The sequence below is a fragment of the Polypterus senegalus genome, chromosome 16, assembly GCF_016835505.1.
Source record: "Polypterus senegalus isolate Bchr_013 chromosome 16, ASM1683550v1, whole genome shotgun sequence".
NCBI lineage: Eukaryota > Metazoa > Chordata > Cladistia > Polypteriformes > Polypteridae > Polypterus > Polypterus senegalus.
The window spans coordinates 57,736,089-57,760,088 of record NC_053169.1 but is presented as its reverse complement, the minus strand read 5'-3'; the positions used below and the strand labels follow the sequence as shown (position 1 = coordinate 57,760,088).

The 24,000-nt window shown below is 38.0% G+C and overlaps 1 protein-coding gene across 1 annotated transcript in view; it reads right to left on the bottom strand.

Annotated features, from left to right (window-relative positions):
* usp34 (ubiquitin specific peptidase 34) overlaps positions 1–24,000 on the bottom strand; it is a 480,412-nt gene that overhangs the window by 188,324 nt on the left and 268,088 nt on the right. Inside the window, exons 28-32 of the mRNA XM_039738342.1 lie at positions 17,909–18,118; positions 10,322–10,447; positions 9,719–9,841; positions 9,516–9,599; positions 8,915–9,001 (exon numbers count right to left, since the gene is read on the bottom strand). Coding sequence (XP_039594276.1) covers positions 8,915–9,001; positions 9,516–9,599; positions 9,719–9,841; positions 10,322–10,447; positions 17,909–18,118 — 630 coding nt within the window. The remainder of the gene's footprint in view (positions 1–8,914; positions 9,002–9,515; positions 9,600–9,718; positions 9,842–10,321; positions 10,448–17,908; positions 18,119–24,000) is intronic.

The window sequence follows — 24,000 nt, the reverse complement described above, 5'->3', positions numbered from 1 at the left end:
CCAGTCTTCGTCCTCTTCATAGCTGTTCTTAATTCCTCCTTGCTAATCCGTTGCACTTCCTGATTCACGAAGTCCATATCATCCAACCTTCTCTCTCATTCTCTTCATTCATCAGCCTCTCAAAGTACTTTTTCCATTTGCTCAACACACTCTCCTCACTTGTGAGTATGTTTCCATCTTCATCCTTTATCACCCTAACTTGCTGTACATACTTTCCCAGCTCGGCCCCTCTGTCTAGGCAGTCGGTACAGGTCCTTTTCTCCCTCCTTAGTATCCAAACTCTCATACAGCTCATCATATGCCTTTTCTTTAGCTTTTGCATCCTCACTCTTCACCTTACGCCTTATCTCCTTGTACTCCTGTGTACTTTCTTGATCACCATTCCACAACCAGGTTTTCTTTTCCTCTGTTCAGACGTCGCACCAAGCACCCTTCTTGCTGTCACCTTTACTATTTCTGCTGTAGTTGCCCACTGTCTGGTAACTCTTCACTGCTATCCAGTGTCTGTCTTACCTGCTCCCTGAACTCAACCTTGCAGTCTTCCTTTTATAACTTCCACCATTTGATCCTCGGTTCTGCCCTCATTTTTCTCCATCATCTTCATACAGATCACCATCCTATGCTGCCTAACAATGCATTCCTCAGCCATACGTTGCAGTCTACAATCTCCTTTAGAGTGACCCTCAAAATCAACCTGTGTGCATTTTCATCTACTCTTGTATGTCACCCTATGTTCCTCGCTTTTCTTAAAATATGTATTCACTATAGCCATCTATCTTCTGTATCCCTCTCCTTGACATCATCACCTCCTCAGATCCCTTCACCAAAATGTCCATTAAGATCGGCTCCAGTCACCACCCTCTCTCACCTTGGGTACAATCTCTACCACTTCATCCAACTGAGTCCAGAAATCTTTTTTCTCATCCATCGCACACCCAGTTTGGGGGCATGAGCACGAACAACATTCATCATCACACCTTCAATTTCTAGCTTCATAATCATCACAATGACACTCTTTTCACCTCCAAAACACTCTTGACATACTGTTCTTTCAGGATAACCCTTAACCCATTTCTTCTCCCATCCACACCATGAAAGAACAATTTGAACCCACGTCTGATACACCTGGCCTTACTTCCCTTCCATTTAGTCTCTTGCATGCACAATATATCAACCTTCCCTCTGTCAATCATATTAGCTAACTCTCTCCCATTACCAGTCATACCGCCAACATTCAAAGTTTGAAACCCTCACTTCCACTCTCTCTACCTTCCTCCTCTCTTCCTACCTTTGGACACGCCTTCCCATCCTCCTTCGGCCAACAGTATCCCAATTTCCGCCAGCACTCTGTTGGCTAACAGTATTGGTGGCGGCTGTTGTTAAAATGGGCCTCAGCAAAATAAAAATCATATCACCAGTTCAGAAAGAAGTATGCAGTTTTAAATGCTCCTTATGGAACATTCACTCTCTTGGAATTAAAGCTGTTTAGGTAAATATTATATTAATTACAAAATCTGATCTGTGTCTTCCCACTGAAACCTGGCTTACTAAATCTGACATTGTTCCCCTAGCTGAGGCATCACCAGATACACATTCATAAATGCAGAGATTCAGGTCGAGGAGGAGACCTTGGAATAATTCATTGTAACAAAATGCAAATCACTTCTAAAAATGTAGGCGACTTCACATCCTCTGAGGCATTCATTTTAAATATTAAAACAGATTCCAACACAATTGTAGTGCTAGTCTACATACCACCAGGGCCATATTCATTGTTCATGACTTAATTTGGCAACCTTCTTTTTAATCTGCTTTGGCTATAAATTATGATCACGTAGTGTTGATGGGGGATTTTAATGTACACATTGATGTGGTAAATGATACTTTTAGCAAATATTTTTCTTATCTGTTAAATTCAGTACGATTTTATCAGATTGTCAAAGGTCCAACTCATAATCATAACCCCACATTAGATTTACTTTTTACTTACAAAGTTGAATTTCAAAATTTAAACATTACTTAAATGAAGTTATTTCTGATTACTACTTAATTATGTTTGATTTGGTTCTGCCCTTACCAATACACTCACAGATTAAAACAAGGTGATGATTAAAAGGTGATGCGATGTATAGACTGTAATTCTGTTTCAAAATTTATAAATACTCAGAGTCATCTAAAACCATTTAGATCAGTTAACATCAAATATAAACATGGAAAACAATTTAGATCAGCTAACATCACATTATAATGTGACCTTGAGAGATGCACTAGATGCAGTGGCTCCCCTTAAAACAAAAGTGATCAAAGCACATAGAAACTCTACCTGGTTTAATAAAAACACTCAAGCTCTTAGAGTGTCGAAAACTGGAGCACAGATGGAGAACAACAAAGCTACAGGTCTTTCAAATTGCATGGACAGAGAGTGTTGAAAATATAAAAATGCACTCTTTAAAACTTGCTTTGACTATTATTCTAAAATAATAGATAGGAATAATAAAAATCCTCAGGTACTGTTTTGAACAGTGGCTAATTTAACAAAAGGGAATTCAGATCTACAGTGCAAAATGGCAACAGATATTAACAGTACAGATTTTATGGACTTCTGTAATGAGAGAATTAAAAATATAAGATCCCAGATCTCAGCATCACCACATACTAACCTGGCAGACCCTGTCTCACACTGCATTCAGTTCACTTCAGAAATTTTAATCCTGTAACTGGGCAGGAAGTCTTGACTTTAATTTCTAAAATGAAACGTACTACCCTAGATCCAGCGCCAACAAAACTAGAAAAAAGTGCAATGGATGTTCTTGCAGCGCCTATTCTTAGCCTTATTAATAGTTCATTATTGCATGGCACAGTACGTGATGCACTAACAGTGTCAGTCATCAACCATTACTTAAAAAGTCAGACCTAGACTCACATATACTTAATAATTATAGACTTACAGTGATCCCTCGCTATATCTCGCTTCGACTTTCGCGGCTTCACTCCATCACGGATTTTAAATGTAAGTATATCTAAATATACATCAGGGATTTTTTGCTGGTTTGCGGATTTCTGCGGACAATAGGTTTTTTTAATTTATGGTACATGCTTCCTCAGTTGGTTTGCCCAGTTGATTTCATACAAGGGACACTATTGGCAGATGGCGGAGAAGCTACCCAATCAGAGCACATATTACATATTAAATAAAACTCCTCAAAGATATACAATACGCTTCCCACGCGGGGCTTCGCATACTTGAAAGCCCGAACAGCACGTATTGATTTTTGATTGTTTGCTTTTTCTCTCTCTCTGACTCTCTCTGACATTCTCTGCTCCTGATGCACACTCCTTTGAAGAGGAAGATATGTTTGCATTCTTTTAATTGTGAGACGGAACTGTCATCTCTGTCTTGTCATTGAGCACAGTTCAAACTTTTGACTAAAGGGTGTTATTTCATGTCTAGAGGGCTCTAATAATGTTAAAAAATGTATTTAGAAGGTCGTAAACAGGTTTTCTATGCTCTAACTGCGAAAATATTTGACTTATAAATAAAGAATCCTACTTCGCGGAAATTCATTTATTGCGGTAGAGTCTGGAACGGATTAACCATGATAAACGAGGGTTTACTGTATTTCAAATTTACCTTTTCTCTCTGAAACACTGGAAAAAGTAGTCGCCAATCAGCTTCAGTCACACGTTATGCATCACAATTTACTTGAGAAATTCCAGTTTGGATTCTGAACTGGTCACAGTACAGAAATGGCACTAACATGTACTGTAAATGACATTCTGATATCCTCTGATGAAGGAAACTTCACTGCAATTATGTTGTTAGACTTAAACGCAGCATTTGACACCACTGACCATTCTATTTTACTGCACAGGCTGGAAAGTGATGTTGGGCTTACAGGCACTGTCCTTGCCTGGTTTAATTCTTATTTATCAAATCGATTCCAGTATGTACATAAATGAGCTGACAGTACTCCATCATCATACACAGAACTGAGATATGGTGCCCCACAAGGCTCAGTACTAGGACCTTTACTGTTTTCACTTTACATGCTTCCATTGGGATCTATCATTAGAAAACATAATGTTAATTATCACTCGTACGCAGATGACACCCAGTTACTGTATACCTTTCTTTTAGACCAAATGAAGTTTCTCCAATGTTAGCTTTAATTAGTTGTGTTAGTGAATTAAAAGAGTTGATGGATGAGAACTACTTGTCTTTAGACACTGATAAAACAGAGATGTTATATCATTGGAGGAAATGATGCTGATCGCAACAATATTTTGTCATCTTTTAACTCATTTGGAATTGTCATTAATTGATCTGAATCAGCTTGCAACCTAGGAGTAAAGCTGTCTAAATCATGTTTCTTCCATCTTGAAAATGTTGGGAAATTAAGGTAGTTTTCTAAATAAACAGGATTCTAAGAAATTAATTCATGCATTTATTTCTAGTAGGATTGACTGCTACAATGTGGTGTCTACTGGATGTTCAAACTGTTCTTTATACAACCTCCGGTTAACAAAAAATGCTGCTGCAAGAATTATTACAAAAAGAAGAAAATATGAACACATAACTCCAGTACTTAAATCCTTACACTGGCTCCTGGTTAAGTTTAGGGCAGATTTCAAAATCTTCATTTTAACTTATAAAGCTTTAACACTAGAATTACCAGAGCCTACGAAAAAACTTGTAATGCCGTCCCACCTTAAATCGCTTCTTAAATCCCTTCACACCTCTCCGCCAGCGGCCTTTGTCCTCTAAATGTGCTGATAAAGAGAAGCTAGAAGCAGCCGGCTATTCCATCCCCCCACCAATTTAGAACGTGCACGAACTTCTCTCAGCTCATGCCTTGATTGAGTATCTGGGAGTGAAGTAATCTGTGTAAACACATTCTTAAAACAGAAACGTTTTTATATTCTACTAGTAGAAGACAAAATGTAGGCATAAACTATATACTGTATGAAGCCTGAAGTCCAAATATCAAAGAAACATTTTCACAAAAGATACAAATATAACACAACAATTGCGCTTTTATTCAAAAATATAACTGCAGAAACAAAAAGCCGCCTTAATATGCGACATTGACACCCTTTTATTGTAACTGCCTCCGTGGTGCAATAGAATCAGTTCCCGCCTGGGAATCAAAAGGTTGCGAGTTCGATCCTGCACCACCCCGTTTTGAGAAGTAAACTGCTCTTAGTCTTACTATTTTTGAGTAAAAGCATACATTTGATTTCAGTCTGTAACAGCCGGTGCAATTTATGATCCTTGTAAAGGTTAGCTTTTTTTTTTATTCTCTCAGTCGCGTTCAGAATCAATCCATACAACCCCATCTGACACAGCTGTTTTCACATAAAGACACTCTATAGCTCTGCAGTGTACCACGATGCATACTAACACCCCCCCCACCCCAAAAAAGGGTTCTGACACACAGATGCTGGCGAAGCTGCCTTCTTCTTATCTCACCGTCACTTGATTTTCTTTATATTCAGTTTTATTGAGTGTTCCTGCCAGTCCCCGCATGTTGCTGTATGCTGTTTCTTTTGTACTCCAGGACATGCAGAGGAGAGAAGGGTAGAGAGCAGTAACTTTGGTGCTATATGCAATCATCAGACACTCCCCATCTGCCCGTTGTTTTGTTATACTTTTACACCAACATATGTTCCTGTGTTTGAGCATGCTCAAAAAATACACGTGTAATGCCACGAAAAGTGCACGCAGACACTTCATTTCGCAAACAAAACAAGTGCACTTTTATTCAAGACTACCTGTATAACCGAAGAAAAAAGAAAGCAAGTTACAGTAGGCAATTGATACGACAGCTTGCATGGTGCAATGCTAAGAAGTGCTGATTTCCATTCCGTGCTATATAAAATCATCACAATCAAATATTAACAGTTCCCACATACCCAAGGACCGTCCTTCCTATATTTATGACACGTGCACTTGTTGCAGTGTACACACCTCTCTGTGCTATGGTTCCTATTACACTGAATGAACACCTGACACTGTACTTTCCTCTCTGGGGGAAGGTCCCACATCAGAGAATTTCCAGTTCCTGCATAAATTCACACCCGATCTGACGCTGTTCATTTTCAAATAATATTGCATTAGTGCGATGATATTTTCACATATATTTTCTCTTCTTTCAGGTGTGTAATAGAAACCACAGCATAGAGTGAAGTGTGTACATTGCTTCTTACAGGAAAAGGCGATGGAAAAAGTGCACTTGAATAAAACTGCACTTTTGTTATACTTTTACACCAACATATGTTCCTGTGTTTGAGAGACACAGGCAGATGGGAAGTGTCTGATAATTGCATATAGCGCCGAAGTTACTGCTCTTTACCATTCTGTCCTCTGCATGTCCTGGAGTACAAAAGAAACAGCATACAACAACATGCGGGAACTGGCAGGAACACTCAATAAAACTGATTAAAAAGTAAATCAAGTGACGGTGAGATACGAAGAAGGCAGCTTTGCCAGCGTCTGTGTGTCAGCAACCTAGGGGGGGGGGCTTTAGTATGCATCGTGGTACACTGCAGAGCTATAGCGCGTCTTTATGTGAAAACAGCTGTGTCAGATGGGGTTGTATGGATTGATTCTGAACGCGACTGAGAGAATGAAAAGTGAATTAAAAAAAAAAAAAGGTAACCTTAACAAGGATCATAAATTGCACCGGCTGTTACAGACTGAAATCAAATGTATGCTTTTATTCAAAAATAGTAAGACTAAGAGCAGTTTACTTCTCAAAACGGAGTGGTGCAGGATCGAACTCGCGACCTTTTGATTCCCAGGCGGTTTCTGCAGTTATGTTTTTGAATAAAATCGCAATTGTTGTGTTATATTTGTATCTTTTGTGAAAATGTTTCTTTGATATTTGGACTTCAGGCTTCATACATTATATAGTTTATGCCTACATTTTGTCATCTACTACTAGAATATAAAAAACGTTTCTGTTTTAACAATGTGTTGACACAGATTACTGTAGAAACGGAACAGACATGAAATGCGTGTGTTCCAAATAACGATCTATTATTTCCACTCTAAAACTCCACTTCACTCCCAGATACTCAATCAAGGCATGAGCTGAGCGAAGTTTGTGCACGTTCTAAATTGGTGGGGGGATGGAATAGCCGGCTGCTCCTAGCTTCTCTTTATCAGCACATTTAGAGGACAAAGGACGCTGGCGGAGAGGTGTGAATGGATTTAAGAAGCGATTTAAGGTGGGACGGAATTACGAGTTTTTTCGTAGGCTCTGGTAATTCTAGTGTTAAATGGCCAAGATCCAGCTTATTTGTATGAACTTATCATGATTTACAAACCACAGTGCACATTAAGATCTCAAGATGCTGGTCTGCTTATGATTCCAAGGATTAATAAAATAACAGTGGGAGGTTGAGGTTTTAAGAGGTAAGAGATGCCCCATCGGTCTCAGCTTGTAAAACATGAGTAATATGATAGTTAGAATTTGTTACTAACCTTTACCTGTTCCGTTTCTTTTCTCGGTACTCAAATGTGGCACTTGGTGCCACTGCCCACCTGCTAAGTTGTTTTGCCTGCCTAAAGTAGAGTCATCTCTGATAGAGAATCTCAGGAAACATCGGGTAGAGGGGTTCTTTCATCAAATTGGCTAGCCCAGCAATGACTCTGCTGTGGAATGGCTAATAGGGGGAGGCAGCTTGATGGCCAAGGTCTCTATGACTCTGAACAAATCCAAATCATATATTATGTGATATCATCCAGTGTTGAATTCTGCTCTTTATTTGTAAGATGTCTATTGCATTATTATATCATATTGAGGATTACTTATGTTGTCTTCTGTGTATTGTACTGGCCCCCTGTTTTTTGACGTCCACTGCACGTCCAACCTTCCTGGAAAACGGTCTCTCTTTGAACTGCCTTTCCCAAGATTTCTTCCATTTTTTTCCCTACAAGGGTTCTTTTTAGAGAGTCAAGCTAGGGGGGCTGTTAAAAGGCAGGGCCTGTTAAAGACCATTGCAGCACTTCTTGTGTGATTTTGGGCTATATAAAAATAAACTGCATTGTATTGTAACTGATCTGGTATGGAATTCCATATGGTTGTCCAACATTAGATCTGGCAAAATGTACACTTTTTTAGAAATTGTTTTTTATTATTATTATTTTGTTTCATTATTGTTATGTTACAGCATCAGTGTCAGCCTTTCGCACTGTTCATTGTGTTAACTATGAGAGGAGAAGTTGTACCAACAGAGCTTGAGCAGTCATATTTTTCTGTTTTTTAACAATTCAGCCTGTTAATAATAACCATTAACAGATAAAGGAATTCAGTGTGGTTTTACCCCTTTGGAGAGGTTCGCACTAAGCAGGCACATTGTGAGTCACAATGCAAAAGCTTTGGAGGTTAAATGGATTCAAAGGCAAAGCGCAGCAATACAGCATGTGCTGTGAATGCAGGTTACAATGTGATAATTTAAAGTCACATTCAACCCCATTTTCTTTCTTTAATCCCTCATATTGCTTGATCACCTTCACTTTTGTGTCGAGATAACTTGCCTTTTTTCCTGTAATTGTAGGACAAATGTAACTGAACATAGTCAAAACTGCTGCAGGTAATAAACTGAGAGAGAGATGTAGGAGTCACAGCATACAGAGCTGATGTAACGAAAACTGTCGTTTGGCCATGAGATGCCGTAGCGATCATAACTTGAATGGTCGTAAGACAACGACTACCTGTACTATATGTATTATGTATGCAAAACACTGTATAATTAAGATGCAGTTAATGAACTGTGAAGAAAATGTATTATGCTAAAGCAACAATTTACTGCAAACACAATAAATAAAAAAAACATAGAACAAAGAAGTTAAAATACACTTTCAGTTTATATTTTCAGATAAGAAATACTACAAAAAACGCACACATACCACTGTCCAGGATTCCTCATTTTTAGGCTCAAGAATTGCAGAATTAAATATTTCCAATAGCAGTTGTAAACCTCCAGATGACACAAACTAACAAAAGAATATAAATACATATAACTCATGTTACTAGACTTTTGATAAAACAAAATAATGCAGAAATTATAAAATACTTAAAAACTGAAATCAACAATCATCATCTGAACATTTTCCAAACCTTCAAAACCAAAAAAGAACACCAGTAAATGACACAAACATCATATATTTTCCCTATTGGTTCATACATTTCAATCTACAAGTTTAGTGCTTTTTGATAAGCTAAATTAGAAAAGGTAAAGATTTCTGCTTTAAGTCCTGCACAGTGCAAAAGAATATGCAAAAGTAGATGTACCACTGTGTGTGTTGCGTACAATAAATGAACATTCACAGTTTTACTACTGCATAAAGAATCCTGAGATACTCTAAATTAATTTCCACTATAAATAAAATGAAGTGTGATAAACAGAGTAAAGAGTTTTTCTGATTAGTAACATGGCTGACCTTTGCCAATAAAGATATGGCGTAAACTTGCACATATATTTGATATACACACATATTTAAGATCTACCTTGCAGCTCCATGAGTTTTTGCTGTTCTCTATTTGGTCTTCACTGGAGTCATCAGAATCAGGGTATAGGTCACTATAACTTCCCTATACCAAAAACAAATATAAACACAAGAATGCAAAACAATACAAAGCACAGTAAATAACAGAATATAATGATACTATCTGTATAGTCAACATTGTAATCTAAGAAGAAATCCTATTACCGTTGATTCCCTTCTTATTCTTCGATTAGGTTTACCCAAAGCTTCAATGATTTCGAGTGCATACAGCAGCTTATGAGGACTCTTTATTCTCAGAAGATCTTTCCAGTAGGGCCCATCATTAACCTTAAAAAATAAATAGGCATTAACATAAATCCAGTTAATTAATATTTGAAGCTGTTCAAAATGTAAATAACCAAGGCTGAAAATGTGTTTACTGAATAGAAAACAACTAATTGCCTTACAAGAAGTAAAGCTTATTACAAGTATATCTTAAAAATTTTAAACTTTCATCTAATTTGAACATTATGCTTATAATACCGAGACCTTTCACATTATTTAATTATCAGATTTAAGCAAGTTTGAGAAGGCTATGATTACAGCATAAAGGGCATAACATTATAGAACTTTTTATAACCAGCCCTAGTTTCTGCATAACCAGGTTTTACAATGTTAACTTTTAATAAACAAATAAAACCTAAAAACAAGTGTTGATCCACTTTTAAATGCTGTTCATTAACTAAATATACTGTTTAAAAACAAATACCATCTCAGGGCAAGGACAGTTCAGCAAAATTATAAAAGGATAAAAAAAAAACCACCAACCGGTTCTTCGGAGATACTTTGAAATGCTTGCAACATATTTGGACATGTAGGAAGTAGCATAAGCAGTTCCCAAACACGTCTAGACAAGTTTTCAGCATGGAGATGCAGTTCCTCGCATCTGGCACTCTACAAAACAAACATATTCTAAATGAAGACACTAGTAATCCTTTAAGCAGTGTTGCCTCATATACTGTACTGTAGAGCTGGACAAACACACAACTGGCATTATATAATCCTACAAGAGTCCATAATCAAAAATAAATCCTAAGGCTTCATGAAATACAGTTTTAATACATTTTTGTCTTAAGGTAGTGATGAGCAAACCCATGTAATTCCCTGTAATAATTGTGTAATTATTACATAAACGTTTGCACACTTCAGTGTACTCAATGCAATGTAGTCAATGGGGAAGGATGAACTGAACTAGTTTTGAGTGGGTTATAGTTGTGCAGAAGTTCTTTTAAAGTGTCCCTAAGGTCTAGGGAACTGTCTGCCAACTATGCTGGATTGATTATTATGGTCTAAAATGTGACCTGCGCTGTGAGACAGCAATGTTAACCACTACACCACTGTTGCTCAAACAACAAAATGGTTGAAAACTAGCAACAATATTATATATGATATACCACACACACTAGGGGGGAAAGAACCCGCAATTGCCCCAGAAACAACCTGATAACTTGAAACTGACTAAAGTAATTGCCACCCATCATTGTTTATTTTGTATTAAAAACAAAACAGACTTTGCTTTACAATTTTTATTTAACAGAATATTTCAATTAATAACACAGATGAAAATAGCATGGACAAACATGATGCAACCTTAAACCTAATATTTTGTTGCATAACCTTTAGAGGCTATCACTGCAAACATGTAATTCCTGTAGTTCTCCAGAATGTCCTGAAATTGCACAGTTCTCTGCAGAAACTCAAGGCACTCTGTGTCAGATGCAGAAAGCATCCTCTCAAAATACTATATAACTGAACCTCCTTCATGGTTCCCCTTTTTGTTTTTTGAAAGCTTAATTTTGTTTTGTCTGTGGATATAGACATCTGTCCAAAGGACATTCCCTGAAAGCATTGTGGTTTGTCATTAAGCATTTTTGCAAATTCCAATACAGCATTTTTATGTTTTTCTTTCAACAGTGGAATCCTACTGGGTCTTTTCCATACAGCTTTCTGTCACTCAAAACGTAACAGATGATGCGATGAGACACTGATGGACCTTGACCTTGGGGATCACCGATCTCTTTGGTAGATATCTTTCACTTTTTGTCTGCCATTTTCACTATCCTTCTGTCCATTCTAGGGAAGATTTTCCTCTTGTGGCAGCATCCGAGGAGGTTGGCTACAGTCCTATGGACTTAAACATCTAAAAATATCTGTGCCTGCTGTCACAGGTACATCAAAACTACCTGGAGATGGTCGAGCCAATGCCCTTAATGTGCTTGTCTGAAAATGTTTTGTCTGATCCTTGTTCAATGTAGGACACACGATGATACGATGTGGGCAAAGGTGAGGGGGGACTGTTCCTGTTTGAAGCTGAAAAAAGCTGGTTTAGCTAAAGCACAGACTTTTGGGGTGCTTCACTCGCCAGACCCTGGGTTCGGTCCTGTCGAAATACAATTTAAAGTGTTTTTTGTTCATGGGAATTACATATGCATTATGTTCACTTATTATTTTTAAAATTTAGTAAAAACAATGTTTGGAATTAACTTTTCTTCAAGATCTCATTGAATTTTGATTCCTTGTTTGGTCTTACAGTGTAGTAATGCAACGTATAACTGGCCGTGAGCGACTATTATTTCTTTGTCTTTTATAAATAAACAGACGTTTTCAAATGTTTGTCCTTGTGAAAGTGAGAACATCCAGAGCTGATGTAACAAGTGGAATTGTTCACAAGAAGCTGCGGATTTCTGGCCATTGTGGATTGCATGTCATAGTAATAAATAAATCTGGCTGACCGATAGTTCTGGATATTGTCATTGCATCATGATATAACTGTTGCAATGCTCTTGGACTACCTTGATATGATGATGGTAAAATTACTGCTTTACCTATTTTGAATTTGTCTGAACTATTGATATTTGAATTTTGAATGTGATCAATGAGACCTTGCATATGTTCCGTTTTAAGTGTAGCTTGATTCGATTTAATAAAGAAGAGATGATTAGCTGCGACTTTTACATACGCATTAATAATGTAATGTTGCGACAGACATTGAGATTATAGAAGTGGATAAAATACATGGGAACGTATCACTAATTTTGACCCAAAATATTCAGTGGGTGTTATTTGTTCTTCTGAATGCGTTCGTTTCATATTGTACGACCATCCTGTTTCGCCATCTGGGAAAAGCAAAGGAAATAGTAAAGGGTTGGCTGTGGCGATGTATTTGACATAAATAATGAAATATGCTTTACCTTTGAATATACACGAATACCTACTGTCTTTGATATCTCAGTCTTTTAAAATTATTATTACTGACAGTTCTCCACAAGTGGGTTTATTACAAATGCGACTCTAATCTTTCGGATTCAAATAGAAATCCAAGAAAATGTCTTTGTGTTTTGCTGATAAAATTTGTGTAAAGTGCGATATTTTTGGACGTATGGATTTGTATCCATTATTGGCTGTATATTTTCTATTACGTCGGATCATTTAACTCTTTCGATTTTATGTTAGATTGCTTCTCCGTGATCATAAATATACACCTGACCAAATTGTGTTTTTTTCTAAATTAAACTTGTCGTTGCTGTAATTATTGCGGGAACACAGATACTCATAGCGTATGGTCCATTATTGTGTAAATCAACGTTTTGTGCATTGAATAATGCTAACGCCAAAAGATTATTGTATTGTATTGTTTGCCTGTAGTGTTTGTGGATTTCACTTTCACCAAACACATCTTTTAATTCTTAGGGAACTGCCTCTTCGTTGGGAAGCAGCAGTACTTTTCCGTGATGGCGACACGATTTAGACGATCTACATTTCTCCAACTTTAAAGCTTTACAATATTTACATACTTCCGACATATCACATATGTCCATATATTCAATCTCTTTTTTCTGTTAAGTTATTTCACCTAGTAATAATTTCTGTCTGTTTGCGTGAATACGATCTTTTGAGACTTTCAAATTTTAGTACTGTCATATTTTTGAACTTGCTCTGCGTGTGTAGCGCACCAAGGTTATTTTTTATATTAATGTTATGCACTGCACTGTAACCTGGCTTGATATGATGAATGGGTACTGGCAAATTCCTTTAACAGATTCCACAAAAGAAAAGCTGGCCTTTTATCCTAGTGGACACTGGAAATGCAAGGTCCTTCCATTAGGAACGCACGGGGCTCCAGCAACCTTCCAGCATCTAGCAGATAGAATGCTTAAGCCCTACAATTCCTATTGCGCTACCTACTTGGATGAGGTGGTCATCTATTCCGGCAACTGGGAGGAGCATGTGTTGCAGGTCTATAAGGTTTTGTTAACACTAGCTAGAGCTGGGCTGCGGATCAATCCAAAGGAATGCTTCTTCAGGTTGAACGAAGACAAACATTTGGGCTATCTAGTGGGTGGGGGAACCGTTAGACCACAGTGGTCAAAAGTTGATGCAATTCTGAACTGGACCCAATCACCAAGAGGCAGATATAGCCTTTTTTGGGGTTAGCAAGTTACTACCACCGGTTTGTACCTCGTTTCTCAGAGAGAGCTGTGCCCTTGACTAATCGGACAAAGAAGAGGGCCCCTCTATATGTGGTATGGGATCAAGAACCTGAGTTCACATTTTGTGACTTGAAAGAGGCCCTTACGTCAGCATCTATACTAAAAACCCTTGATTTTAATTCTCCTTTTATTCTCCAGACCGATGCTTCGGACACAGCTCTCGATGCTGTACTGAACCAAAGCATCGATGGTACTGACCGCATTATGTACCTGAGCAGTTTGGGAGACAAGGTATGCGGCGGTAGAATGGGAGGCCTTGGCGATTAAATAAGCCGTAACCCAGCTGAAGTACTATCTACTGGGACGAGAGTTCACCTTGGTGATGGACCACGCGGCCCTTCAGTGGATGGCCACACATAGGGAGTTGAACCCTCGTTTCACTAGATAGTTTTTGGGCTTGCAGCCCTACAGGTTCACGGTCATTTATTGTCAAGGTACTCTCCAGGCTAACGCCGATGCTCTGTCCTGGATTTCCAACCTCTCGGTTTGGGCTGCCCGACCCAATGGGTCTGGGCTGGGAGGGGGGGTTTGTGTCACACACGTGCGCGCTTAGGGGACAGTCAAAAGTCTTGATCGCATGTGAAAGAACAAAGGACAGGGGGATGAGACGAAGTACTAATGCCTTTCTTTAATTCACTCCACAGAAATACAACAGAATAAAACTATCATACCGGTCATCACATCCTGTTCACACAAAAGACTCCTCGGCTGGCTCAGTGGAGTCACCACGCTTCTGGACGGGCCCCTATGACTGCCGTCCCCCAACCCCACTCCTGAAGTCATCTCAGGCAACTGCATTTGATGTCAGCTCCACTCTCCACTGCACTTCCCCCGTTAATTGCACTTCCTTTTTGTTATGTATAAAAGAACCGAAGAAAGAACTTTATGTTCTACTTTAATTTTGACCTGTATTTTGTACTGGACGCTACACGCAGTATACGGGGAGGATCCCCAACTTTTAACCTGAGTTTCTGTGTGTTTATTCCCTCATAATACATATATACATACAATACACACACATACAAGGACATACATCACACTTTTTTCTTTGATATCAAAAAGAAAATACCTTGTAAATAGTAAGAAATCTTCTGTTGTTGTTATTATTTCACAGCGTCTTGCACCTTTTGACTTGGGGAGTGGGAACACATTTACAATGCATCCAGAAAGTATTTGCGGCGCATCACTTTTTCCACATTTTGTTATGTTACAGCCTTATTCCAAAATGGATTAAATTCATTTTTTGCCTCAGAATTCTACACACAACACCCCATAATGACAACGTGAAAAAAGTTTACTTGAGGTTTTTGCAAATTTATTAAAAATAAAAAAACTGAGAAATCACATGTACACAAGTATTCACAGCCTTTGCTCAATACTTTGTCGATGCACCTTTGGCAGCAATTACAGCCTCAAGTCTTTTTGAATATGATGCCACAAGCTTGGCACACCTATCCTTGGCCAGTTTCACCCATTCCTCTTTGCAGCACCTCTCAAGCTCCATCAGGTTGGATGGGAAGCGTCGGTGCACAGCCATTTTAAGATCTCTCCAGAGATGTTCAATCGGATTCAAGTCTGGGCTCTGGCTGGGCCACTCAAGGACATTCACAGAGTTGTCCTGAAGCCACTCCTTTGATATCTTGGCTGTGTGCTTAGGGTTGTTGTCCTGCTGAAAGATGAACCGTCGCCCCGTCTGAGGTCAAGAGCGCTCTGGAGCAGGTTTTGATCCAGGATGTCTCTGTACATTGCTGCAGTCATCTTTCCCTTTATCCTGACTAGTCTCCCAGTTCCTGCCGCTGAAAAACATCCCCAGAGCATGATGCTGCCACCACCATGCTTCACTGTAGGGATGGTATTGGCCTGGTGATGAACGGTGCCTGGTTTCCTCCAAATATGACACCTGGCATTCACAACAAAGAGTTCAATCTTTGTCTCATCACACCAGAGAATTTAGTTTCTCATGGTCTGAGAGTCCTTCAGGTGCCTTTTGTCAAACTCCAGGCAGGCTGCCATGTGCCTTTTACTAAGTAGTGGCTTCCGTCTGGCCACTCTACCATACAGGCCTGATTGGTGGATTGCTGCATAGACGGTTGTCCTTCTGGATGTTTCTACTCTCTCCACAGAGGACCTCTGGAGCTCTGACAGAGTGACCATCTGGTTCTTGGTCACCTCCCTGACTAAGGCCCTTCTCTCCCGATCGCTCAGTTTAGATGGCTGGCCAGCTCTAGGAAGAGTCCTGGTGGTTTCAAACTTCTTCCACTTACGGATGATGGAGGCCACTGTGCTCATTGGGACCTTACAAACAGTAGAAATGTTTCTGTAACCTTCCCCAGATTTGTGCCTCGAGACAATCCTATCTCGGAGGACTACAGACAATTCCTTTGACTTCATGCTTGGTTTGTGCTCTGACATGAACTGTCAACTGTGGGACCTTATCTAGACAGGTGTGTGTCTTTCCAAATCATGTCCAATCAACTGAATTTACCACAGGTTGACTCCAATTAAGTTGCAGAAACATCTCAAGGATGATCAGGGGAAACAGGATGCACCTGAGCTCAACTTTGAGCTTCATGGCAAAGGCTGTGAATACTTATGTAGATGTACTTTCTCAATTTTTTTATTTTTAATAAATTTGCAAAAAAACTCAAGTAAACGTTTTTCACATTGTCATTATGGTGTATTGTGTGTAGAATTCTGAGGAAAAAAATGAATTTAATCCATTTTGGAATAAGGCTGTAACAAAAAAATGTGGAAAAAGTGATGCGCTGTGAATACTTTCTGGATGCACTGCAAGACTTATTTTGACTTGTACATTGTGGCAAATGACTACATGCAGCACTACCTAGCCGGGAGTCCCAGAGCAAGTGCACATGGATCAGTGTTATATATCTGGTGGCAGTACTCATTAAATTCCCATTATGCACAGCTAATGTATCCCTAAATTTTAAGAATGCAGGGTGAAAATTCTCTTGATTGGATTGTAATATCGAGTAGATTGGGAAGCAATATAACATTATGCATGTGTGAAAGTTCTATGCATTGTTGCTACAGCTGTATAATGTCACTCTGGCCTTTTAAAGCATTATAAGGCACTGAAGCAAAAAGTTGTCCAAGCTGGCCGCATGGCAAATTTCTTTGTAAATGTATTCGGCTTCAAGAACAGCATATTCGCTACAAAAAGTGCTGACGAATTTTGAGGATGAAAACTATTTTTAAGCACTGTTTTTCAATAAATGATAACACAGTTAAAACACCTTTTCAAAAGTACAAATGATAAAGTACAACACTGTATAAAAATGTGATTTTTTCCTTTATTTTCATTCCCTGAAAGGTTTAAAATTCTCTTTTTAAGAAAGTAAAAGTGCCCACTTCTATCAAACTTGATAAGGAATAAAATTGTTGCAACTTTTCTCAGTTTCTCATAACAATGTTTAATCCTCCCAGTATTCCACATTATTCTCTTTGCTTACAAAAATCCAGCATACTACATGTATAGTAGATGAGTAAATGTTACATTATCAACATTAGAACTATAGTCTCTAGTTAAAAAAATAAATAAATATAAATCACAGAACAGACAGAGCTGTTTTGGGGATAGATGAGCTATTTGATCACAATTGGAAGACATTAAAGTAGCAGAATGGCGCTATGCAGGGCTACGTTCAGGGAAACTGTAAAATTAAAATGAATTTAATCTCAATTCTAATTTTTTGTAATAAAGACAAGTTATAAGTATTAAAAAGTGCATTTGAATGAAACATTACAAAATGTATAATTTCTTCTTGACACCTTTTATAGAACGCTAAATATTTATCAGACAATATATTGCTATTTATTAGAGGTGTATAGAAAATGCCAGTTATACCTCAGCATCCTCTAGAGATCTTTCTCCAGACGGTGGTTTAAATGACGCAAGCATCTCAAGCAGGTCAAATAATGTGGTGAGATGAGGCTCTTGCAGCAGTAATAGCATTGGAATATTATCTTTTTGAGGAGGAGGTAGGCAGGAAGCTGGAAGTTGTACACCTTCACCTTTACGCTCTCTTCTAGGAGCACCCAAGGAAACAAACACCATCTGGGAATTATTTTCAAAATCAGAATATTAGAAATATTATATCCAAGTTTCAGTTAATCATTAAAAAATACATATTTGTGTACTACTTAAAAAATCCCATATCCCAAAATATCAAAGTATGTATTTCTACCACATACAAGTTGCAAAAAAAATGTTTGTTGCCAAAAAAAAAAAAACATCAAGAAATTAAAACAGCCATTTCCCCTGGGGGTTCGCAATAAAGAGCTGGGGGGTTGTGACAGGATTTCTGAAATAAAATAAAAAATGCCTTATTAATGGTTTTATTAATGTCTTACTATAAAAGAGGCATTATTACATTCAAGTATGAACCAGTGCCCTATCTGTTGATTCAATCTGACAATGGGGCAAGGCGAAAGACTGAACTTTGTTGACAAGGTTTTATATATATATATATATATATATATATATATATATATATATACACACATACACACACTTTATATATAAAATATTTGTTGGCATACCTTGCATAACTGAATAGCCCTTATATCACAATAATAATTCAATACATTTATGGTCACTATGGTATTTGGACTTAATAATCATTAATAATCATGTGGGAAAAGGCTGACTAGCATAAATAAATACAGCTGAATAATGCAGTGAAGGAGGTAGACACATTTCCTCATGTTTGGGTACTTTTCCTCTGTAAGTAAGTTCCAAAACTGTCCAAGAGCCCCAGACTTCAGCTGAATGTCATCCTGTAGTGTCAAAATCTCATCCTCCACTGTAGAGGAGTTTTAGGTGAAACAGTGTTGCAATTTCCTTATGTGAGTGAATCACCCTTAACATCTTCCCTGAATGGAGAGCACATAGATGTAGCGATTGGCTCAAGTAAAGTCTTGAAATCGTCTGTCAAAGTCTGACTGACAATTTTCAATCTGCTCTGTGTAGTGAATGCTGTCATGATGCGCACACGCCTTCCATTGTGTCTCCAGCTCTGACGCAGGGTTCTGGATGTTCCCCAAATCATGGCGCTGTAGCTTTGAGGACAGATGTTGCATTTTTCATTTGAAATCATTAACTGAGATAATCATATTGACCATGGTTTTGTCTTTTCCTTGCAGCTGTAAATTAAGCTCATTTAACATGATGGTCAGATCGGTAAAAAATGCCAAGTCTAGCAGGCATTGATTGTCATTAAGTTGCTTGCATTCTTCATGTTTAATGACAAGGAGAAACTCCTTTATCTCCGGCCAGGGGTCTCGAAATCTCTGCAGGAATTTTCCCCTAGCCATCTGCCTCAACGAAGGCCTCTTATATCATCTCTCCATTTTGGAAGGACTTCTTATGCTTAACGATCAAGTGACTCACCTGGAACGATGCTTCGGTGTGTCTGCCTTTGCTTCTGAATTCAGCCGAGTGAAAAATGACGGCTGTCCGATTAAGTGTGATTTTACTTCCCTCACCTTTTTCTTTCTCAGATCGCTTTTTGGAAGGAAGTCAGTTTCATAGTTTTTATGAACAGCTTGAAAGTGCCTTTCCACATTTTCCTTCTTTGAAATAGCAATGATAGATTGACAGATCAGACAAACGCACTTCGATCATGACATTGTGACAAAACAATTCCTCTTCCAATTCCACAAGTCTAGCAACCCAATTTTTTTTTTCATACCGGTTCTTTAGACGATATAAATTGGAAGGCTAAATAGATCATTTAGATAGCTGGAGTTTTGCAGTAACTTGTGCATTTGATTGTGTGTGCGGGATGACCCGTGTGTTAGAAGAGAAGAGCTCTCAGACTGGCTGTATGTCAAATCAAGTGGCAAATGGCATACAGAGGATATGATAGACTAACATCTCAAAAAATTTTTTTTGAATGCAACACGTCTACCTGCACTATCTTTCCGATCTACCGGTCGATCACGATCGACGTTTTGGGCACCTCTGGTTTAGGAGCACTTTACTCTGAATGCAGTAAAAGATTGTGAGTTGTAAATTTTGTAGGTCTCACCTCTTACAGCAAGAAAGCATAACGGAGGCTGAATGTGACTTCAGATATATGAATGCAATGTTTGTTAGGCTTGGCATAATGACATGACTTTAGGTTTTATGTGAAGAATAATTTGAGTGATAGTCCAGCCCTCTACAATGTGAATAAAACACTAGCATTTGCGATAGAATTTTATGATAGGCGACTAAAAATATATGTCATTAGGCACTAACTAGTAAACGTTCAGATTTTCATTTGACATATTTGGGTGTTTTTGGTTACTTTTTTGATGTGGACTCTCTTAAATTATGGTGGTGCGTTACAAAAAAATGTGTAACATTAGTGCATGTATGTTTACAAAAATGGTTGCAAAGAAACCCAAGTCCCTTTCCAAGCTGAAAACTTTTTTCAGCCTTGAGTGAAAAGGAAATTAAAAACTAGCAAGAGTGCGGTGGTGAATCTCACAGCACATCAACTACAACTGAAAGGTGTATAGCTCATTCAGTCAGAAGGTAGGAGGTAGGGGTTGAAAAGAAAAAGTTTCAGGCTAGTTGGCTGTTGGCTTGCTTTTACACAATCTAGAGAAGACACAATAATGTGCAAGTGCTGCTTCAGCAACCCTAGTTTAGCCAGTAAAACAGATTTTGTGGCAGGATCAAAATACTTTAAAATGTGAAAATCTAACAAACAAACTACTGACAGCAAATGACATGAGGCAGGCTGTGACAGTGTGTTGGCTGCAAGAAAGACAAATGATGATGCCAAAAGTTATGAACTTTCAGTTAAAATAACCTTGGCATATTATTTAGCAAAGAAAGAACTGAGTTTCACAGTACATGATATTTTTTTACAATTTAATATAAGCATAGCCTTTGATGAAGTAGTAACAATGGATTATTAAAAGCAAAAGGAAAAGGACTGTAGGTAACTAAAGGGTTAACTAAACGTGGCTTACAGCTTAAGCATGTTTGGCTTTTGCTTAGCTCTAGAGGAGCCACCAAGATGGTTACTAAAGTTAAAATGAAGTAGGTGTGTAATGAGCACCCCCTTAAAAAGCATGAATAAACTAGTGAGAAAGCCCAGACAACCCCTATTATGAAATGGTGATAAGATCAATGGGAAAACCCACAGGGAATCCCTAATAACGAAGGAGTGTTAAGAATAATGTAAGAATCGACATGCATACGAATTTACTGGCAGTTGTAGCCGATTGACTAAGATGAAAGAATTCTGCATATTAAGAGTCAGAAGATGTAATGTATTAGATAAGATAGTGGTAACAGAAAAGTATAAAAGGGAATGAATTGTGTTAGTGATTGCACATTCCAAATGTCTGTGAAACATTTGTGCATATCTATGCACAAATAAAGAACCAAAATTACATTTTCATCTGGTCTCCGAGAATGATTTATTTGAATATAGAGGAAAGTTGTTTTTCCACATGATCAGATATTTACATGATGATTTGTCAGTAAACGGTCTCTTTCACAGAAACTGGAAAGAAAAAAAAAAACTTACATAGCTTAAATTACATGTTTTATTTTGAAGTGTTGGTTTTCTGTGATTCTGAATAGAAAAGCCAAATTTTGAGTTTAATTAATTTACTGTATTGAAAGCAGTTGTGCTTTCAAGGAAATTTGTGTCTTCATTGCAACAAGAGGCAGAAGTGCTACTAAGTGTTTTATTTCTGTTTATTACTATTTATTTTCAATGCACTATTATAATCCCAATTCCAAAAAGCTGGAATACTATATAAAATGTGCATAAAACCAAAATTCAATGATTTGCAAATTTCATAAACCCATATTTAATTCACAATAGAACGCAGAAAACATATCAAATGTTGAAAGTGAGACGTTTTACTATTTCATGAAAAATATTAGCTCATTTTGAATTTGATAGCAGTAATGCTTCTCAAAAAAGTTGGTCTGGCAGCAACAAAAGGCTGAAGAAGTAAGTTGTACTAAAAAGAAACAGCTGGAGAAACATTTTGCAACTAATCAGACTAATTGGCAACAGGTTTGATTGGATCTAAATAGACCATCTTAGAAAGGCAGAGACTCTCAGAAGTAAAGTTGGGCAGAGGACTGAGGCAAAGTGAAAACCTCTTCTGTGGTCAGACAAATCAACATTCGAAAGTCTTTTTGGAAAACATGAACACTGCATCATCTGGACTAAAGAGGAGAGGGAGCATCCAGCTTGTTATCAGCTCTCAGTTCTAAAGCCTGTACCTTGGATGGTATGGACGTGCATTAGTGCCTATGGACTTGGCAGCTTTCACATCTGGAAAGGCACCATCAATGGTGAAAGGTATATACAGGTTTTAGAGGAACATATGCTCCCATCCTGATAATGACTTTTTCAGGGAAGGCCTTGCATATTTCAGCAAGACAATGCCAACTCGCTTACCGCATCTATTACAACAGATTAGCTTCACAGTACAGAGTCTGGGTGCTCAACTGACCAGCCTGCAGTCCACACCTTTCACCAATTGAAAACATTTGGTACATCATGAAATGAAAAATACACCAAAGACAACCCAGGACTGTTGAGCAGGTAGAATTCCTGCATCAGACAAGAATGAGACAAAATTCCTCTCCCAGCTGTCCAGCTACTGGTCTCCTCAGTTCACAGACGTTTATGGACTCTTGTTAAAAGAATAGGGGATGCTACACAGTGGTAAACATGGTCCTGCCCAAACATTTTTAAGACGTGTTGCTGCCACCAAATTCAAAACGACCTTATTATTTTCTTAAAATGGTAATTAAAATGGTAAAACATTTCTCAGTTTAAACATTTGAAATGTTTCCTGTGTTCTATTGTGAATAAAATAAGGTTTTAAAAGATTTGCAAATCACTGCATTTTCTTTTCATTTTCTCAACTTTTTTGGAATTGGGTTGTATATGAATGTATAAAACCGGGTTTGCTTCCCGGGTCCTCCCTGCGTGGAGTTTGCATGTTCTCCCCGTGTTTGCGTGGGTTTCCTCCGGTTTCCTCCCACAATCCAAAGACATGCATTTAGGTGGATTGGTGATTCTAAATTGGCCCTAGTGTGTGCTGGGTGTGTTTGTGTGTGTCCTGCGGTGGCTAGGCACCCTGCCCTGGATTGGTTCCTGCCTTGTGCCCTGTGTTGGCTGGGATTGGCTCCAGCAGACCCCCGTGACCCTGTATTCGGATTCAGCGGGTTAGAAAATGGATGGATGGATGAATGAATGTATAAAACCCCTATTATGTTTAAAATATAAATAAGTAGTTTATTATTTTTTGAAATATTTTTCTGTAAAAAAATTTACACAGACCTATTTAATTAGTAAAAGGTTCCATTTAATGTACTTTACTCCTTGGAGTGGTATTTCCTTATGACTGATGAGTAGACAAAACACACAACACAGCCCAATCAATTTATATGTGGTGCTGCCAAATGAACTCACCACTCACAAGGCGAAGAATGAGGTACAGGTGTTATGCCCAGGGCTGTGGAGTTGGGAGTCAGAGCTGGAAGCAATTATTGGGTTGCTGGAGTCAAAAATCATCAAAAATATACAATTCTTGACTAAATGTAAATTATAATAGAATCTGTTAAAATTTCCATTTTTTTCCATATTTTACCTGTTCATTGTACATTTTAATTTACATTGAAGACTAATTTTTTGTTTTTTGCAAATTTTAAAAAATTATACTGTATATTTATATAAGCTTATAGCCCTTGCACAAATTCACAATGGCTAAAAGAGTTTTAACAAAGTTGGCAATTTTTAAACACTGTACTTGGAAGTGATGAAATGCCTGGCATCTTGCATGTTGTTTGGGTTCAATCAACATAATAATATACAGTAAAACCTTGATTATCCGTTACTTGATTAACCATCAGTCTCCATTAACCATCAGGGCCCAAAAAAAAAAATTGTGCATGCCAGCACATTCTGT